General features: G+C 40.7%; 2 protein-coding genes across 3 annotated transcripts in view; one reads left to right on the top strand and one right to left on the bottom strand.

Moving 5' to 3' along the window:
* Window positions 1-4219: 4219 nt before the first annotated feature.
* zmp:0000001174 (retinoic acid-induced protein 2) lies at window positions 4220-17619 on the top strand. Of its 2 annotated transcripts, none has more exons than XM_060893388.1 (2): window positions 4220-4640; window positions 12646-17619. In XM_060893388.1, exon 2 carries the CDS (start codon window positions 12740-12742, stop codon window positions 14462-14464), a length of 1725 nt encoding a protein of 574 aa, XP_060749371.1. In that variant the 5' UTR covers window positions 4220-4640; window positions 12646-12739; the 3' UTR covers window positions 14465-17619. The 2 variants fall into 2 exon arrangements, with proteins under 2 accessions (XP_060749371.1, XP_060749372.1); XM_060893389.1 differs by lacking the exon at window positions 4220-4640 and adding an exon at window positions 4664-4942.
* The window catches only part of LOC132861815 (sex comb on midleg-like protein 2), a 30849-nt gene continuing 28566 nt past the window's right edge, over window positions 17536-19818 (bottom strand). The window contains exon 15 of the mRNA XM_060893386.1: window positions 17536-19818. This exon is cut by the window's right edge and continues 1223 nt beyond it. The gene's annotated coding sequence lies outside the window, so the exon portion shown is untranslated.

Consider the following 19818-nt stretch of genomic DNA (forward strand, 5'->3'; position numbering starts at 1 on the left):
CATATGTTATATGTTATATATTATATTATATGTTAAATGTTTAGGTAGTATATCTAATCATAAACATGACATGAACATCAGAAACTTGAAAAGCAATGAAACGCTTGAAAATGATTGAATTATAAAAAAATATAATTTTAAGTAAATTATATGATGTCACACTACTTAAGTCTAGTTAATTCTATAAAGCATTTACACTGCAGAAGCTCAGCAATAAGTTTTGACTTTTACTTATGAGGCCAGAAAAATAAATGCAGCTAAACAGGGTATCACATTATCCATCAATCTTGTGACCTCTCGTTTTGTTCTGCTTCAAATATGTAGTCTGGCTTCAGTCAAACCCAGAGGGTTTTGTTCCCAGCTAATATTAGAAGTGTGACAAAAGGATAGTTTGCTGTTGAAGCAGTTGAATGGTATGAGCCAGGTTTGACATTTATATTTACAGCATTTGACCTGCAGGTGGCGACAAATAAACACTACGAAATAATAAACGCTGCAAAAGAGGAAATAAATTATGAAGAGTTTCCATATGATCATCCACCTGTGTGCGCATTCATGTGTGGTGACAATCACAAGGACTTGATTTACTTTTGCTGGAAAGTCTTATCATGGATTGTAGTTTTTTTAGCCCATGAGGATATTTAGAGAAACTTTTGGTGCAGTTTGTGTTCATACATATTAAGACTAGCTTTTGAACTCACAAAAGACTTGAAATATGAGTTGAAGTTATGTAATATAAAAAGCCATGCCTGCATTTTTTTTCACTCTGTTATTTCCTCTTTTTGACTGAGCCTGGTGTGCAAACCCCCCCCCCCCCCTTCTCTCTCTCTCTCTCTCTCTCTCTCTCTCTCTCTCTCTCTCTCTCTCTCACTCTCTCTCTCTCTCAGCCAGGACTCATGTGGTGGTAGAACAGAAATGAACTTGGACTTTCACAGAGCTGGCTTTGTAGCATTGGCCAATTTCCTAGTGAATGTTATCAGTGGCAAAGGAAGCTTCATACCAGAACACACAAACAAAGCACTCATCCGGGTGTCCAGAGCCCAGTGCAGTCTTAAAGAAACCCTCTTAACTACATGGAAAAACTTTCAAACCCCATACTCATGTACATTTATCGCCTGTGTCACAGAGTCAGCTTTAGACTTATTGCCATCTTTCTGAAAACACATTCAATTGAATGTAAAAGACCACATGCTCGGAGTGATTTATTGAGCATAAACACATGGGGATACTAAAACATTTCTGGTATTTTTTATTATATTAAAAAGACGTGTTTTAAATGTATAAGCATTTTCCAGTTAATTTAGAGATTCTTATTGTGTTTGTTCATGTGTTTTTTTTTATAATAGTTTTTAGGGGTGCCAATAATTTTGCTATATATGTTTTAGGAGAATATACTATTTGACAAAACTCAAATATAACACCTTAGGGGAATCATTTTTGTAAATTCAGGGATTTTTATTTTATATACACACGACACTTTAATAGGAACATAAATACACGCAGGCAACCATGTAGCAGCAGTAAAAGGGATAAAATCATGCAGATAAACAGGTCAATGGGTTCTGTTATTGTTCATGTCAAAGAGCAGAATGAGGAGGAAAGCATGGGGAAAGCATGAGGAGTATGGCTTTCAGGCTTGCATTAAAATGTGCTGTATCATGGCTAAAAAAATCACAGTAAATTCCCTTTTCAGCTTTCACTAACACCACATTCCTTTCTCATGTACTTTTTTTTTTTAGCCAAGGGCATCTCTGTCATGCACAATGTTTGCTTTCACTTTGGATGGAGGGATATAAATTGGGGGTGTGGGTGGGGGTTTGGGGGTGACCTAAATTCACACGACTCTAAATTCACAGTTGGGCTCTCAAAGACAGCATCTTTTCAGCTTATGATGGTTGGTCTTTTACCAGCCTAAATGCTGGCTCAGTCCTTAACCATTCTTTATTTTTTTCCCTCCTCTCCTTTGGTTTAAACAATACTGCTTACACTGAACCGTTTTTCTCATACTGCTTTTTTATTTTCCAGTTATACTCATAATATTTCTGCTCCACTTCCTTTTCGTGCATTTTAATATATTTTGTGTGTTTTTTGAACAATGTTATTACACATTTTTTTCTTTGTTCTCTCCCAGAAGCAAAGAATGAAACAACTGATATCACTCCCTTATAGGGCAAACAGTCATTCCCTCGATAAGTGTTAGCAAATACAGTGTGTGTGTGTGTGTATACACTAGAGACCTGCTGCTCATTAAGGTCCATTCAGAGGTTTGCCCCAGTGGAACAGTGATTACTGTGGTTCCTGCAGGCCTGGCCCTGGGCGATAGAGACTCCCCCAGGCGTCATAAATCCCTCTGCCTCAGACAGACATGCTCAGTAAGACCTGATGCAGGCACAGTCTCCTGTGATGACACAACCCCCACGAGAGCACAGATATGGTCTCAGAACAGCAGCTGACGATAATTCAGTTTTCAAACAAGTTGGCTTATTTAGGAGAACATTTAGGTCTGGCTTGATATTAGAAGGGTCTGTCTTTGCAAATAAAGAGGAATCAGTGTTCTATGTGTCTGTTGGATTTAATCAGATGCAGTGGTGCTTTGTATAAATGAAAAAATATATATATTTAGAAAGGTGTAACGTTTAAAGGCTAAAGTAAAATATATGCAGTGTTTTGAAACTATTAGTGTGTTATGTGACAGATGAAAGTGCGTGCACTGTCTGATTGCATCGTGGAGGTGTGGAAAGGAATATCCTTCATGGGAAGCAACAGTCCTCTTACAAATCTATTAAATAACTGTTCCTGCATACTGTTAAGACCTTTGAAATGAAAACACATTGGCATATGAATTGTTCATGACATCACAATCATCAATCAGGGCAGAAAGAATAACAAACAGCCAATGAAAAACTTCAAGGGGACTTTGTTTCTCTGCAAGATAACGCCTTATAGAAAGCAACGCCAGAACCTGAGGACGCTGCCAGGCACTTCCCGAAAGATCCAGCTCTTAGTGGACGGCTGAGCCAACTCATCTGACTCACTAAAATGAGCTGGAACTCCCAGTTTTAGCATGAACACTTTCTTTAACATAACAGGGCCTAAATCCCTCACTACAATACACTTACTCATTTGGTTTGAAGATGCTACAGAGAGGCTAAGCTAGAGGACAAGTAAAACAAGCAATTGTTCAGGGGTGTCAGTCAAACAGGAACACACAGCAGCATAGCTGACATTGTGGGCATATGAAAATCATTTGCGTTTGCTTTATTAATAGATGAAGCCTCACCAATCCTGGCATAAATTTTAATAACATATAGACCTTGGATTTTAAAATAGTATTCTCAATATCCTCTTTAGCCAGACAGCTGACAGAGCTGAAGAGAACTAGTGCAATTTTCCTCATTAAAATGAACAATTTACATATTGTTCATTTTATTACATATACATATTTTATTACATATACATATTTTATTACATATACATATTTTATTACATATACATATTTTTCTTACATCAGAAAAAACTTCCAGGACACAAAACACTCAAGCTTGAGATAATGCTGAATTAAAATAAAGGGAATAAAAAGTGAGGATATGAGTGTCATGCTTTTATTTTTACACACACACACACACACACACACACACACACACACACACACACACACACACACACACACATATATATTAACTGATAAATGTGGGATTGCAAATTTGATGCTAGATAGATGCTCCGAGTGTTTGTCATCATCATCATCATCATCATCATCATCATTATTATTATTATTATTATCATCATCATCGTTGATGTTGTTAAATATTATTATAAGAAGCTTAAGCCTCGGGCTTTTAATTTGTGTGTGTGTGTAATCTATAGCGAAGTCATGGTACATTGAGAGAGTGAGTGAGGGGTGGGGTGGAGGGAGGGACAGAGAGAGAGAGAGAAAGAGAGAGAGATAGAGAGGGACACAGAGAGAGATATGGAGGGAGGGAGAGAGGGGGGGATGGAGAGAGACATGGGGGGGTGGAGAGAGACACAGAGAGAGAGAGAGTGGGGGAGAGACATAGAGAGAGACACAGAGAGAGAGAGTGGGGGAGAGACATAGAGAGAGACACAGAGAGAGAGAGAGAGTGGGGGAGAGACATAGAGAGAGACACAGAGAGAGAGAGTGGGGGAGAGACATAGAGAGAGACACAGAGAGAGAGAGAGTGGGGGAGAGACATAGAGAGAGACATAGAGAGAGAGCTCTGAACCAGGATTTTATTCACGGCGTCAGAGTTAACGTACGCGCGCGAGCGCCCCACCGGGGAAAGGAGGGGGGAGGGCAGGTCGAGGGTAATCGCGAGCTCGGCTGCTCGGCTGTCACACGGCTCTGAGCTCCTTCTTCATGTCGATATCGTGGGGGGAAGCGATAAAGAGAGCGCGCGCCGGTCATCTCTTCTGTCGGGAGGAATAAAAACTACGGCTTAACGCGTGTATTAACCGTCTGGCTTCGGGAATGACGCCACCCTAAACGTCGACGCTTTCATGGGTCTGCGTGGAGAAAACGGAGCGAGCGGTGACGGAAAAATCCAGAAATAATGCGTGTTTAAACGCCAGCTGAGGCTTGACATCACCCCGTTCTTCATTCTCGTCGAGTTTATTCCAAGGTAAACAGCGTTTTCTCGCATTTCCGAGACCCCTCGTGTAACAGCCTGCGTCCAATACTTAGCCTGCTACATTACTGAATATTCAACTATGCCAAAATTACCGTCCCTACGTTGCCATAGTTACCCGCCGTGGTGGTACGATTCAGTGCGGTCGCGTTATGCGCTTTAGGACGCGGCTGCCAGGTTTCCTACACACTAATCGCATTCTCTAGTGAGATGTTTAGCCTGGTGAAGAAATCATCGATCCAGTGGATCCCAGGTCTTAATACTGAACTGATCTACAGAAGCTGGTGGCCACACAGGTGCGTGCTGGAGCCTGGGCTTTAAAGAGACTGCATGGTGGATCTTAAACAGACACAGATTCACAGCCAGCACTAATGCCTTCCAGGCTTAAAACCATGCCGCCAGGCCATATGTAGGCTAAAGGAGCCTTTTAAAGTGTCACTGACTTAATATGGGGGGTCTTAGATATGCACTCGGATAAAAAAAAAGGGTGCTAAACTGTACCGCCTCACCTGCCAGGGCCTCACCTGCCAGGGCCTCACCTGCCAGGGCCTCACCTGCCAGGGCCTCACCTGCCAGGGCCTCACCTGCCAGGGCCTCACCTGCCAGGGCCTCACCTGCCAGGGCCTCACCTGCCAGGGCCTCACCTGCCAGGGCCTCACCTGCCAGGGCCTCACCTGCCAGGGCCTACTTTTAATGTTTCTTTAAACCTAGTATTATGGTTTTTAGCTCTCTTTACTCACGCCTGTTTAAGTAAATTTTTATCCACAGAAAGTTACCGTATTAAAGATGCATCATTTATCACCACAGGAGCAAATAAAGGTACAGTTTAGTAGGTTGTTCAATAATCAAGTGCACTCTCAGAACTAAAGCCACCAAAATGTTTTCCATTGTCACTTGTGGGGACAAAATGTGTACCCTTGACCCTACCAAGACAGCAACATGACAAGATACAGCTTGGTACAGTGTGTATGCAATAAATACGGTTTCTTGATTTACATTTAGTTTAGTTTCACTAAAGATGATGTATTTTATATGTTACTTATAATCAGTGTTAGCTAAATGATGTGTTGATGTGATTATTTTCTTTCCCTGTTACAGACTATCGCTTATTAATGAAAACATTTTTTTGTATGATACTGAAGTCAGAATTCAACTGAGATGTTAGCAAAGTACAAAAAGTCATTCGTCAGATTATTCCACAGCACTGATGATGACGGTTTAGAGATGTTCACTGTGTCAATAAATATTAAAGCAGACGTTTCTGTTCCTTCAGATACAGGAGTGTGCTGTAGATAAGTAAGCTCTCAATAAAAAATTGCTTCCCGAACCTCTCGAACAAGTAATGATTTGCTTGTGGCTTATGTTCCTTCCCTAGAAGTGTGTGTAGAAGCCTTGCTTCCAGTCAGCCCTGTACCACCATAGTTAAGGCTCAGAAAGAACCTCGGCAGGACGCTGCTTCCTCGCTGCTTTATTGCATTTCAGTTCAGTTCTCGTTCAGTCTTAATCTGCACTAATGTTCCTTTAAGAGCCAGGATGACGCTACTGTATCTCAACCAGTGACTGGGCTGTGGGGGGGGGTCATGAAGGGGTTAAGCGGTCTCCATGGTGATCGTTGACGTCTGGCTCTGTGTGTGTGTGTGTGTGTGTGTGTGTGTGTGCCTGTGTGTCTGTGTATGTGAGCTGGAAAGGTTCAGCAGAGGTTGATCGCTGCTTTATTGCCTCATTTGCACGTTTTAAAACACATTAGTTCTTGTTTGTGTTGATCCTGTTTTTTTTTCCTGTGTGTTTTAATTTTTGGATCTGTGTTTGCATGAAGTGTATAGTGATTAAAAAGCAAAACAAAAATCCGTAATTACAAAAGGCTGACGGGTACTTCTTGTCCGTAATATAACCATGTGTAATGAAGCAAATTGTGCCTGGTATGGTCATGTTTGGACCTGCTTGCATAGGCACAATAATAGCAACCCATTTATCATTGTCCCTTTTAATTCCCAAAGAGGTCCTTAATCACATTTATGTTGTATTTTTTCTCCCATTAAATCAGGCTTGTCGCCTCATGTGTTCCACTTTAAGTAAAGAAAAAAACGTGACAGGATAAGGAGTATCGCTCAGGATGGCGCTGAAACACGAAGACCTGCTCTGTTCTGACGTTTTCACTGGACTGATTTACTCTGTGTAAATAAAGAGGAGAGAATGAAGCGTGATGAGAAAGAATCAGATAAAGATCCTGGCTTGCCACTACGCTTGACTCAAGACCTAAAATTAGGTCCATAAAATTCCACATTGCTTATGGCTAACGGAACCGGTCTGATGTACTGCGGAGGTGTTTTAGCTCTATGAGCTCTTCTTTGTAGTCATGCACTGGGGCTTCTGTTGTGTTGTTTTGACATTGCTTGGCACAGCCCTTTTCAGAGAGGAGGAGTGAAATGTGGAAGCTATTACAGTACAACGGAGGGGTTGGAATGCAGACCAGCCTTCTCAGCTGGCACTTTAACCTTCCATAGGCGCCAAACCTCGTGCCAGCCTTATCCACCATACAGACACCTGGGTGCTTGGCTTAAAGCTGGACTCCCGTAGCTCTGATCGCTTCCCGCTTCTGCTTTTTAAACCTTTATATATCATTGGTACTGAACAGAACCTTGAACAAACCACCAAAAAAAAAAACACATGAAGCAAAGTGTTTTTTTTTTTTTGGTTTTTTTTTTTTCTACAACACACCCTGAAGACTTTTTTCCTTCTTGTTCCACAACAATTTTTCAAAGATTGTAACTTTTAATTGACTAACGAACACCTTTCCTTTCTAACCATTTCTATTTATGTCTAATGCTGCAGAATGTCCACAATTCACGTTAGTTTCTGTTATAACCTGTGTTTTTATAGCATCTATTGACCAGAAAGATATCAGAAAGATCAATGTCCTTTGAATTATTAGCTGGTCGATGCTGTAGAAAATGAATTGATCCCTTCTGACCAATCAGAGTCAAGAATTTAACATGAAAACCAGTAACTGTTTTATTGTCTTGACCGCATTTATACTCCTTGCATGGATTTATTTTATATTTGATTCTTTTGGTCAAATTCAAACAACTTGCATGTTAATGGATCATTTTGTTGATTCCTGCATGTTTACATGTTATAAATAAGCATTTCTTGAGCTACGTGTCTCAGAGGAGTACACAGGCTTTTATCCATGTATTTCATTATTAGTAATAACGGTTTCCAGTATCCATTCCATTATACCAGTCCCGTCTCATGCTGCCCTTTGACCCTGTTGTCATAACAGCAGAGTCGAGTTTCAGTGCTGGAGGAGCGTTTAACGGTAATGATAACGGATGTGTAGGTATAGTCTGTCTGCTCTCACACTCAGCAGATCCCAGATCACATTACGTCATATTTAATGCCTCCCTCCTTCTGGGGATTATTTACATCATCTGGTCCTGCAGGCCTCATCAAGAAAGTGGTGATGAGTTTATTTATATATTTACATCGAATCATCCGGCAGAGGTGATGCTTTTCCACCCTGAGGTTGTTTGATTTCCTTATAGCAGCACATCCTGAAGCATTCTCTATATGGTTTAAGCTATTAATGAATGACATCATATCGTAAAATCTCCTGTTTTCACTTACGGTATGTTGATGCAGCTACAAACAATCTATCTTGAAGTTGATAAAGCAGAAAAAACACAACTCGTCATGTGACCATAAAAGCTTCACCATACCGACAATCAACTGTTGTTCTTTGTTTTTATAACTTTGGCGTAGTTGACGTTAAGTAACTATCACACTGAATTAAACCGAGCACATTGACAGAAACGTGTGATTTGAATTACAGCTAAAATTTACAGTCATAGCCGTGATTGTAGCACATTAATCAACTCCTCTAATTTAGTCAGATTATTTATAAAGTCGATATCATCGTGCCTCGAGGCACCGAACCGAGAAAAGAGCGGTGTGTGAAAGTGTGTGTTTTCTGACGTAGGGATTAGAGTAAGACTAACATTAGGACCCGAAGTGTGTGGCCTGGAGATAGGAACAGTACAGAGGTCACGTCAAGTCGTTTTGAGGTCAGCAAGATCACAGGCTTTCGCTTATTAGCATGCAGGTCAGGGAGGTAGCGGGCTGGCTTCATGACGATGCATTTTTCATGGAGACCCTGAAACACTGCCATGTCTCTTTTCTCTACTGTGAGCTTCAATTCTTTGTGTGTGTGCGTGTTGAGGCTATCACCTCACACTGACCTGTGTGTTTGCATTCATTCAGTCTTCATAAACTAACTTGTGTTTTGACTGCAAACTCGCCAAGCTATCAGCAAACGGGCGTAAATCAGCACCCATCCCTGACCTTCTGCTTCAGCACACATCCATCTCTGCTTTCAAGCCAGATGCTCCTTTCTAACACATATGCATCTGTGTGTGTGTGTGTGTGTGTGTGTGTGCCATTCGAGCTCAGAACACCGACCCCCCCCCACTCTCTCTATCACAGCCTTGGGCTTTAGTTGAGCTGTTCACAGATTCAAAGCTCTGGCCTTGAGCTCAAGACAAATAGGCCATTCACTGGCCAGATAAGATGCCAACGTGTACAGCGCCAAACTTGTCCTGCTGCTGCCGAGTCTCAGAGGGAAACAGTGTCTCTGGAGGCAAATCGAAGGTTTAGTTCCAGTGAAATTGCTTCACGCTTCCAAACATTGGTGGCGAGCTGTGTAAGGGTGTTCCCGTTAAAGCTGTAGGCTCGCTGGAAGACGTACCTCATGAGCTTCGATAGGCCTGGCCTCTGTCTGGCCCTGTGTTCATGGTAGCATCTGTTTCGTGTCTCCAGACACGAAACAAATCTCAGTCTGTACAAACACTTAATCATAATAAATTAACTTGTTTTTGCTTCACTCAGCACTTCAGAAGTTTCCATTCTGACTGGTCAGCAAGTGGTGAAGGTACATCACAGATTTATAAGGTTCAGAGTAGACACTTCCTGTTAGTCATACCTCAGAGTCCTGCCTTTTGAGCAGTCAGTGTATTCAGTGCTCAGGGGTGGGCAGAAAGTGCAGCTGTAGATCGCAGAGATGTCCAGGAGCTCTGGAGACTGCTTATGTCAGACCAGGTTTATTGTCTCTGCTTTGTAATTATTAACTTTGTGGAAATACTGACATGCTAACACGCTCGCTCTGAGCACACACAAGGGCTGGATGTTGGTTATTAAATCTAGGAAGGACTATTAGCATAGTTAATGTAAGGTTTTATGGGCTGTTGGTTGTAAAGCAGGGTTTGAATTGTGTGTGTGTGTGTGTGTGTGGGGGGGGGCATGTTTTATGTCTTAGCAGGGACCAAATGTTCTCATCATAAGAAAAGGAATATCACAGTTTTGACACTTGCAGGGTACCCATTTTGTATGTGTGTGTATGTGTTTGTATTTAAATACAATAAATTTAGCATTTTGCATAACACTAAGTTAAAGAAGAAAATGATTTCCTTTTGAATACTGAGGTTAAGATTTGTTTATTTTTTTAAGAGTTTTTGTTCTGTTAATTTAAGCCAGTGGAAGATCGTCACAATGACTGTAACGTGTGTGTGTGTGTGTGTGTGCTCACTCAGACACGTGAGAGTGCTATAATGTCTCTGTGTGTGTGTGTGTGTGTTTTCTGCAAAGCAGATAGATAGAAAATTGTTTTGCCCTTTTGCATTATCTTATTTTAAAAAACAGCTGTAAACAGTAAATTATTTCCACATGTACCGTTTGCACCTTTCTTTTAGCAAACATTTGCTATTTATCAGGATAAGATCTGAAGGGAATTCCTGTGCCAATTGCTCAAGACAACAGAAAACATTGAAGATGATGAAAAATGGATAAATTTGGTAAAAGAATATAGAAATAGACTTAATTTTCTGTACAAACTGTAGAAAGAAAGGCGACGTGTTTTATAGCTGAGTGCAGAGTTAGCAGTAGTAGCAGGCTGAAATGTGGGAGTAGATAGATTATTGAGCTCCATCCCTCATCCTGCTGTCTTCTCCATCACCGGAGCAGTTGGGGGCACAAAATGGCCGTCCCAGCATGCGGCTTCAAAAATGGATTCGTCGGCCTGCCGTTGGCATGACAACAGTCCTGCGGCTGGACCAGAAAATTGTTACCAAATTGTTACATCTGGTCCATTTTCTCGTTCTAAAATGGGACCAGACATTCATTTAACATCATCTGACTGAATTGCTTTTAGAAGGAAACGCAGAAAATGTCAATTTATTGTGTGCGCATGAACACGATCTGCCTACTACTGAAGATTCTGGAAGGATGCCATGATGAAAAAAACAGATGGCTGGAAGGAAGGAGAAAATACATCAAAATGATTATGATAATTGATGGTTATGAATTTTTGTTCTACTCTGCTGTCGAATGTGCTCAGTTCTGATTGGACAGAAGTAACAGGTTTATATTAATGCTCTCGTTCTAATTCTTTAAAAAACAAAAACAAACGTCTGCTGAGGGAACAACTGTTTATAGCAGGCTACTGCGTATGAACTCTATTAAACTGAAAGAGATTCTCTACCCCACCATTTTAACTAAACCGTTAATATGACCTCATAACTAGAATATAACATCTTCTGTGATAAATCATCCAGAAAGCTGGCACTCTGTCTTCTTTTGCCTTTCCAACTATGGATTATAATTTATTAACTTTTCTTCTTTGTTCAGGATTTATGTCTTAGCCGTTTGGCAGAATGTCTCCCAGATTTTACATCTTAAAATGAGATTCATGAGCCGAGTATAGCCCTCAGAGCACGTGTTTCTTTTGCAAAGCCTTAAACAAGCATCCCAGCGCAGGCTCAGCTATCGATGACGTCATGTTGCCATTTTGGCACGGTCGTTGTACGGACAGAGGCCGATGGTAAATTAAAGACAGACTCCCGAGGAGAGGCGGCAAGCATAATAAAAAGTGCACACACTAGGGCGGAAATAGTGCAAGTGGGGAGACTTTTATAGCTGTAGATTGTTTGCATAAGCGCCAGGTTTTACAATTTTGTATTTCGGTGTTCTCCAAGGAATTTGTACACGGCTCATAGTAATTTGTATTGTAATGTTTTGAAATGAAACTAAAAATTAATTTCCAGAGAATCAGAGAAGCCAAACTTCTAACTTCTCCACTGAAAGTTCATGACTGGTCTTTACAATCTTTTAGTGTGCTATATAAAAGTAATCCTAATGCCGTAATGAAACATTTCCCTGTTAAGCAACTACTGCCCTGAGTTTGACCTTTCAACCAACGACTCTCCATTATTTTCTCTTTCTCCTGCTTATTTTTTTCTCTCTCCCTCATCCTCGATGTCTCTTCCTCTTTCTCTTATCTCTATCTGCATCTCTACCCTTTTCCCTCTCCAAACTTGCCAAAAGGAGGTTTACTTAAGAGGGCTGCCAGCATTTTGTGTAATAAACTCCACACTGTCTGGCTCATAAACAAATAAACTGAGGCTCTCTGAGTTAATTTCATCAAATTCCTCCCTCTTCCCTTCCTCCCAGGCAACTGAAGCTATTCTGTTCATTGATGCATTCCTGATCTGTTTAGACTCTCCCTTGGTGCATCTGCCTCTCATGTTGTACAGTGTCTGTGTTCATGTTTCCTTTCTGCTGTGGCAATATCACAATTTTCACAGCTCTTTGCAGCAAAGACACAGATGTTCAAGGTCTGGAGTGCAAATTAGAGCTTGGCTGCTGCCTAATTAGATGCAGGCTCAGCATTATTTTTTGGGAGGTTAAAGATTTGTCATAGTATTATTTACTGTTACCCGATTTGTGTATTGTTTGTGTTGCATTTGACGAATATTTGACCGGTTTTGAGCCAAGATAATCCTTAAATTTTTTTTTTTAAAGGATCCAAAATTTTTGTAAACAATAACTGGTTAAATTCTTGCATATATTATGTGACAAGCTTACAAAATGAACCTAATAATTCCAAGGTATTGCTTGACTTTCTTTAATGCTACCATCTAACACTTTTTTCTCCCTTTACACTTTACAGGGTTGCTCCCCAGAATTCTCTCTGAAACATGAAATAAATTGTATGAGCTTTTATGCTCACGATACCTGAAGGAGGCTGAAATAAATAGAAGGAGATGGAGCACCCGTACAAGGACTCGCATGTAGTAGACATGGCAAATCCTCAGGAAGTCTGCAACAGCACAGTGGGTGGAGTGGACAGCATTGGCAAACTTGAGAATGAGACCAGTCCAGTAATCCCCAATGAGACATGGAATGTCAGCTCTCCTACAATCTCGAAGAGGTCTGTCTCACCTCTGTTGACAATGCAGGCAGCTCCTGTTGTTGCCCCCAATACAGAATCTCCTGGAGGGGTTGCTCTTAAAGTGGCAACCACAGTTCTTCAGCCCATCTGCTTGGGTGAGAGTCCAGTTATGCTACCTATCCTAGCAGGCACAGCAGCTGCACAAGTTGGACAGGCTGGCACTACTCCATACCTGATGACTAGCCAAGGTCCCCTTTCCTTACCCCTGGTTTTAGAGCAGCAGGTGCTGCAGCACCTGAACCCACAGCTCCTCCAGCAGGCTGCTACTTGCCCAGCGCTCTCGCTACAGAACAGTATGCTGTGCCAGAACCCTTCAGTTGCTCTTGGGCCTCCACCTTCTTTGGACCAGAAAGTTGTTGGTCAAGTTCTAGATGCAAGTCTGCTTACCCTTCTCCAGAACCCAAATGTTGCTGCCATCTTGCAGGATCTTTTTCCTGGCCAAGTTAATACCTCTCCTTCTTGTCATCCAGCGACCTCCCCGCAGGCAGACCCTTTCTCGTCTGCTTTTCTCCCCCCTCCTCCACTTACACACCCATATAACTCTCCACTTTCCCCACTAGTGCCTCCAGCCACTTTGCTAGTCCCTTATCCAGTTGTTATTCCCCTGCCGGTTCCACTTCCAATCCCAATTCCCATTCCAGTCCCAGTCTCAACTTGTAAGGAAACCAAGGTTGACAAGGTGGAACCCTCTAAACCTGCATGCACTTCAAGTAAGAGCACTCAGACTTCCACTCAAGATTTCTGCCCTCCTGTGATGATGCTTACCAAGGACATGGCAGTCCAACAACCACCTTTTCAGTCTAGTTCATTCCCCGTGGTGACAGATGGGGAGGTGCTAGACTTGTCCGTCAAGGCCCATCAACCTCAATTGCTGCATATTGGCAGTTCACAGGAGATCCAGACTTTGCAGCAAGACAGTGTACTTGATCTATCTGTTACCAGTGATAGGAAGACGTGCATTCAGTCCTGCAGTGTCTACGGACCACCACCACCATCTGGCCGACGAGAGAGAGCCTGCATGTCTGGAGAGGAGGTCTGTAATGGAGCTTTGGCTCTGGGGGTCTTGCGACCAGTAGACTGCACTCCCAAGCTGGACTCCAAACTCCTCAGTGGTTTAGCATCACTGGAATTTAGTCGGCAGCACAAGTGGGTGGTGGACAGTGGCAGCAGTGGTTCAGTCACCAGTTCAGTACATGATGCTACTCTTGGAAGTAGTGGCAACATTGAAATAGTTAGCACTTCACAGACAGCCAAGGTGATTGTATCTGTGAAGGACGCCATGCCTGCGATCTTTTGTGGTAAACTCAAAGGCCTGTCAGGTGTCTCCACAAAGAATTTCTCTATCAAGTGTGACGCCAGTCAAGGGAGTTATGCTGCCCTGCCTAGATCCCAGGGAGAGCAGCGGGGAGACCAATGTGACGCATTTAAAAAAATCCCCAAAAATCGAGGGATTAAATTGAAGAAGGTCAGTTCCCAGGAGATCCACATTCTACCATTAAAGAAGCAGCGTCTGGCTGCCTTTCTGCCTAGGAAATAGCAAAGACTTTGGTGTTGATGGTCTGAGCTTGTGGGATGGCCTGTGGAATAGAGACATAATGAATGAAATACTGTTCCTACAAAAGCTTAAAGGCTGGAAGGAGTACATAGAGATAGAGAAACCGGGAGAGAGGGAGAGCAAGGAAGGAATTAGGGTTTGTTGATGCTACAGGCATTTCTGGCAGAACAAGACTTAGACACTCTAAACTGACCAGGAATATTTAGGGCAATGCTGGTCTTCTCTTGTTGGCCTGGTCAGCATTTGATCCATTCATTATAAAGTGATCAGAGAGATTGTTAAATTGGCTGAGGCCACAAGAAATAAAGTATACAAGGAGCTGAAAATGATAGACTGCAACACTACTGAACAAATCACTCGACAAAAAAATGCTCCCAAAACCGCTCCTCTGCTATGCATTTTGATTTCGGTCACACATCCTCATGAATTATTCATGCCTTCTCTAATCTAAATATCCATTAATATGCATAAGCTCGGTTCAGAGATTGTGCCAGCTGCCAAAATGAAATCAGTCCTGTGTTTGTCCTGCCGAATTCATCTTTGTGTCTGTCTGTTTGTTCTCGTGCAGGACTCTTCCCCGGGTTTCGTTTCTAAAATGAACTTTGTGCGAACAGATTTTATTCACCCGGGGTAGTGTGTGACCTCTGTGCTTTGCCCCGTTAACCGGTAATGGTTGTATTAATCAGTGAATCAGTTAAGCGGAACATCCGCCTTCAACGGGGGGTTGGGCTAGCGGTTAGCACAGCGGGCTAATAACGACTTGCCAAAGCAAAAGGTCTCTATTTCATTAACTTTGATGATCGGCAGAAACGGTTGTCAGTGGCAACAAAGCACAGTTTTCCTCATTGGTTTCTGGGGGGAGGGTGAGCAGTAATGGAAAAATACACACTGCCCACCCATCTCAATTAGAACAAAATAATCACTGGGGGCTTGCATATAACACAGTAAATGCAATTTAAGGGGGTTATTAATGATCTTTGTGTGAGGTTTTTTTTCTGTTTCTAGAGATTTTATGAGCCCTCTGAACTGCAGTTCATGATTTCAGGCTATTTCAGGCTGTTATTATCTACTAGTGTTTGTTATTGCAACATGTCTGCTTCTAACATTGGGTGAGGTGCTTATTACTGCACCACTGGCTTTTAGTTTTGTTATACTAAACCCCTAAGAAAATGACAACTGATAAATCAAGTTGTTTGTGTTTCATATTGCGTTTTTCCCATTCCCTGCACAAGCTTTTTACATCCAGCATTGTTACTGTGTGTGTTTGTGTGTGTGCTTGTGTAACAAATTTCAGCTACTCTCCCACAGTTCAGTGACTGAAAGAAGACAATTTATTTCGATATTTTGTCCCCTCTCAGGTCCTAATTCTTTTATCGTCAGTTGAGCGCTTGCACTTTTTTCCCCATTTCATTTTTTTTTTTTTTTTGTTATTTTGATCCCGTTATTAGTAACATTCCTTTTTTTAGTCCAACTAATTTTACTTTACCGAAATAACTTGCAACTACATGAAACTAGTGCTCCAAATTTCTGTATTAGAATTTGTTTTAACACAGAATAAAAACCCCCAGAGGTATAAATGTCAGGACCGTCAGCATTGTGTGTAAATTCAACATCACTCCGGTTGACTGGTCTAAACAGCCTCAACAGGTAGATTAACCAGACAGCGCCACATGGTCGTGGTAACAAATGTGTTTTTTCTGGCTTTTTAAAAAAACAAAACAAAAAACTGTATTTGTATCTGTTTTGTTTAAAATTATGTATTTTTATTTTGGTTTCATCTCTAATTTACATAAGTGCAGTTCTACAGTTGTCCCCAGTTTTAGGGGATTTTTTTTGGATGACGATGATGATGTTGAGGGCTTTGCTGTGCTGAAATTGACTGTATTTAATTCCCCATAGTGGCTACGTTCACCCTTATGTGTGTTTGTCCCAGTGCACATTTTAGTGTTTTCTGCTACCATTAACCTTTCAAAGGGCTTCATTAGGAGTTGATGTGTTGAGTCAGGTGAGTGAAGTGTGTCGAAGGAAACGTTTGAGACGTTACTGATGTTCAAACATGTCTGAAGGCATGAAAGATATCAGAATGAAGCAGTCACAAAGGAGTTGAAGGAAAACTCACCCCCCTGTGCCGGCCGACCCCCACCCTTTAAACTCACTCAACAGGATCAATAAAGCGTCTTGGCTTTTCATTTCTACGAGCTTAAAAGGATTAGCAGATCTTCACATTTGTTCTGCACTGCTCAGATTCGCACAGAACACCAATTTGGTCGAAACCACAGAAACGCCCAAAGAGCTGAAAAGCTACTAACTAGACGGAACTTCAAAAAGCTGACTGCCCAGCTCAGCAAACCCATTTTCTCAAAATTCAGTTCAACAATCTGTAATTCAATATCGTAAATGAACAAGGCTCTTTCTAAAGAGTTGTACGTTAGGTTCTTGAATGCAGAAAGTGGTAATTATGCCTGCTAATTTTTTTTTTATTCCTGTACAGCGAAGGGAGGATGGCCGGACCTTCGGCTCGTTCAGAGCGTTTTTATTCGTGAAGCGGCTCAGATCCGAATCTCTCATCCACCCGTTCAGGTCTTTATGATAATCTTGATCCGAATATTCTCTGCTCTGCAATGAGGATTGATTGATTTTTATTTAAAAATGAATCCTAGCACAAAAATAGCTGAAATTGCCACCAGAGGCATTAAACAATTATTTAACAACTATTTGTTCCCTTGTATTTGATTCCTTGATAAGACACAGTGATTCTTCTATAATGTATCATATAAAATACTCATTTCTGTTTTGTATCTAAATTCAAACCAAAACTCTGTCAAAACTCAAGTAGCTGTAGATCTATAACGTGTTAACAATCTGCACCTACGTTGTTAATTTCAGGGGGGAAACACGCAACCCTTGCACAAATACTGAATCCTTTGTATGTGTGTGTGTGTCTGGGAAACCCCAACTTGATGATGTGAACTAATTCACCAACTCGTCCTTACTATTCTAAAAGACTGTACATGACACTTTGTAGGAGTTTATTAAAGTATTCTGTGGGCGAATTTCTTTTTTAAATGTTTTGTAAATAACTGAGCAATGTGTTAAGGACTAAATGAAAAGAAAATAAAAAAAAGAAGATGGCCATGTTTTTAAATTATTTATTTATTCTTATTTGTATCATTTAAAATGTGGAAAAGTGTGTACATGGAGGGTGCATTACTTTTAAAAAGTTACATTAAAAATGTCTATTCACATCTTAACAAGTGTTTTGAGCTTCTGTTAAATCTACACATTGGGTGTTTTTTTTTTGTTTGTTTGTTTTTTGTTTTGAAAATAGCACTGATGATTAGTTAACTATGGCACAAGAAATTTACAAATGGAAAAAAGAAAGAAAGGAAAAAAAAAAAAAAAAAAGGTGAAACGGACTGAAATGCTACGCTACAAAAGCAGACTTCGAACAATTACTACTACAAACCTGAGAAATCTCAAAAGGAAAAGCGACGGACAAATCAGATATCGAAGAGCAGTATAAAGTATCCGAAGGCAGTACGAGATTGACGACGATGACGACAGCCTCGCCTCGCCCCGTCCCGAAAGCTTCACATTTTCTACTTCCATATACAATATGTTCAGTTTAAAATATCTCTTTTTCTACAAAAACGTACATTCCTGCTGCTGCATTTTATGGTGAAACCCATAATACACTGATGAACCCTGTGTCACGCTGTATTTTTTTTTTGTGACGTAAGAGTGACGTGGATTGCCTTTTCCACGATCGTGACGATATAAAACATGTCCCTTTAAAACTTGGAGGAGTTTGAAGACGACAGGATGGGAATAAAGGCTGGGAGGACTGTATCCAAATAAAACACAGAGGATCCTGTCTGCGTAATAAGAACATACACAATGAAAAATATGCATGCAAATGTTTAGACGAGAAGAAGATTTAACCATAACAAATGACATGATTATTTTAACGGGAAAAAAAAAACGACAGCAACCTTGACGTTCTGGTGAGGCGGCCTAGGAAAACCCTTCACATGTTAACGTTTCTAACAAGCAGAAATAACATTTCAAAGTCTGGTTACAACCAAAATTGAAAACTGTGGACATGTTACAGTCAGTGTGTGGAAATTTGAGCAGAGAGTGAGAGAGGAAGGAAACAAAAAACTAGCATACTTTAGCGGACCATGTGACTCTTGTGCTAGCAGCATAATCAAAAAACAAACAATCGGAGTGTTTTATTGGTTCAAAAAAAAAAAAAAAAGATATAAAATAAAGGTAAAGAAATAATTCTATCAAGCAATCAAATTTTTTTCTCTCTTCAGTAAACTGACTTTGCTCTGTTTGGGAATTTTTTTTTTTAAACCTTGTTTTCAGGTGTCTCCCCTAAACCATCGTAGCACAGAGCAAAAAAATAAATAAATAAAATCAGCAAATGATACAGCTGAACCATAAATATTGGCACCTCATGAGAATGACGCATGGATAAGCAAGTTTTTTTTTTAGTGACAGTTTGTACCACTGTGTAAAGTGGTTAAAAAACAACAACAAAAAACAGTGGTCTGCTTTGACATAAGTAAAAAATATTGTTTCTGTCAAAAATATGTACGTTTTGAGATGTCAAAGTATTTACCAGAAATCATCTGTGGTGGCATCGGGTTTCCCAGACCGCCCCCACACACACACACACACACACACAGACAGACAGACACACACACAGACACACACACCTTTTGAATATATCAGGCTGCTTTCACAAAAACATCCTAAAAACAGAACTAATCTGCTGGTTTGTTTGTTTTTGGTTTCTAGATCAATGTTTTTTTTTTGAAAGAAAAAAGAAAGAAAAAACAGTGATGCCACTCATGATGTTCACACACATTTACCTGAAAGGTTATGCTCGATTTTTTGGTCTCAAGAACAGTTAAAAAAAAAAAAAAAAAAAAAAAAAAATCCATATAACAACGGGCTAGTCTGTTAGAATATATATATAAAAAATACTCCTTAGTACTCTGTAATAAGGAGCACTTTAAATCTAACGTATTAATCTAGAGAGCGATGAAGGTGAGCAAACCTGTGGTATTTCTCATTTAGATGCTGTTCTGAGGCCAGACTCTTATCTTTAAGCTAAAATCATCACCTTATAGATCTGAAGATTTTCAATCGTCTTTCTTCGCTTTCTTTCATTGCCGATAGCAAAACGTCGTTGTGAACGCAGCCTAATGCGTCAGACTGACACGAACGAACTGCAGGGAGATTAAAATCACATCAGAAACATCCGTATTTATATCCACCTTCCCGGGTGGAAATGTGACTTACAATTATTAATAAAATACAATTTA

The sequence above is a fragment of the Tachysurus vachellii genome, chromosome 19 (assembly GCF_030014155.1).
Source record: "Tachysurus vachellii isolate PV-2020 chromosome 19, HZAU_Pvac_v1, whole genome shotgun sequence".
NCBI lineage: Eukaryota > Metazoa > Chordata > Actinopteri > Siluriformes > Bagridae > Tachysurus > Tachysurus vachellii.

Bases quoted from the DNA above. Each gene is read 5' to 3' on its own strand.
- zmp:0000001174 (XM_060893388.1), top strand. From the start codon at position 12,740: ATGGAGCACCCGTACAAGGACTCGCATGTAGTAGACATGGCAAATCCT.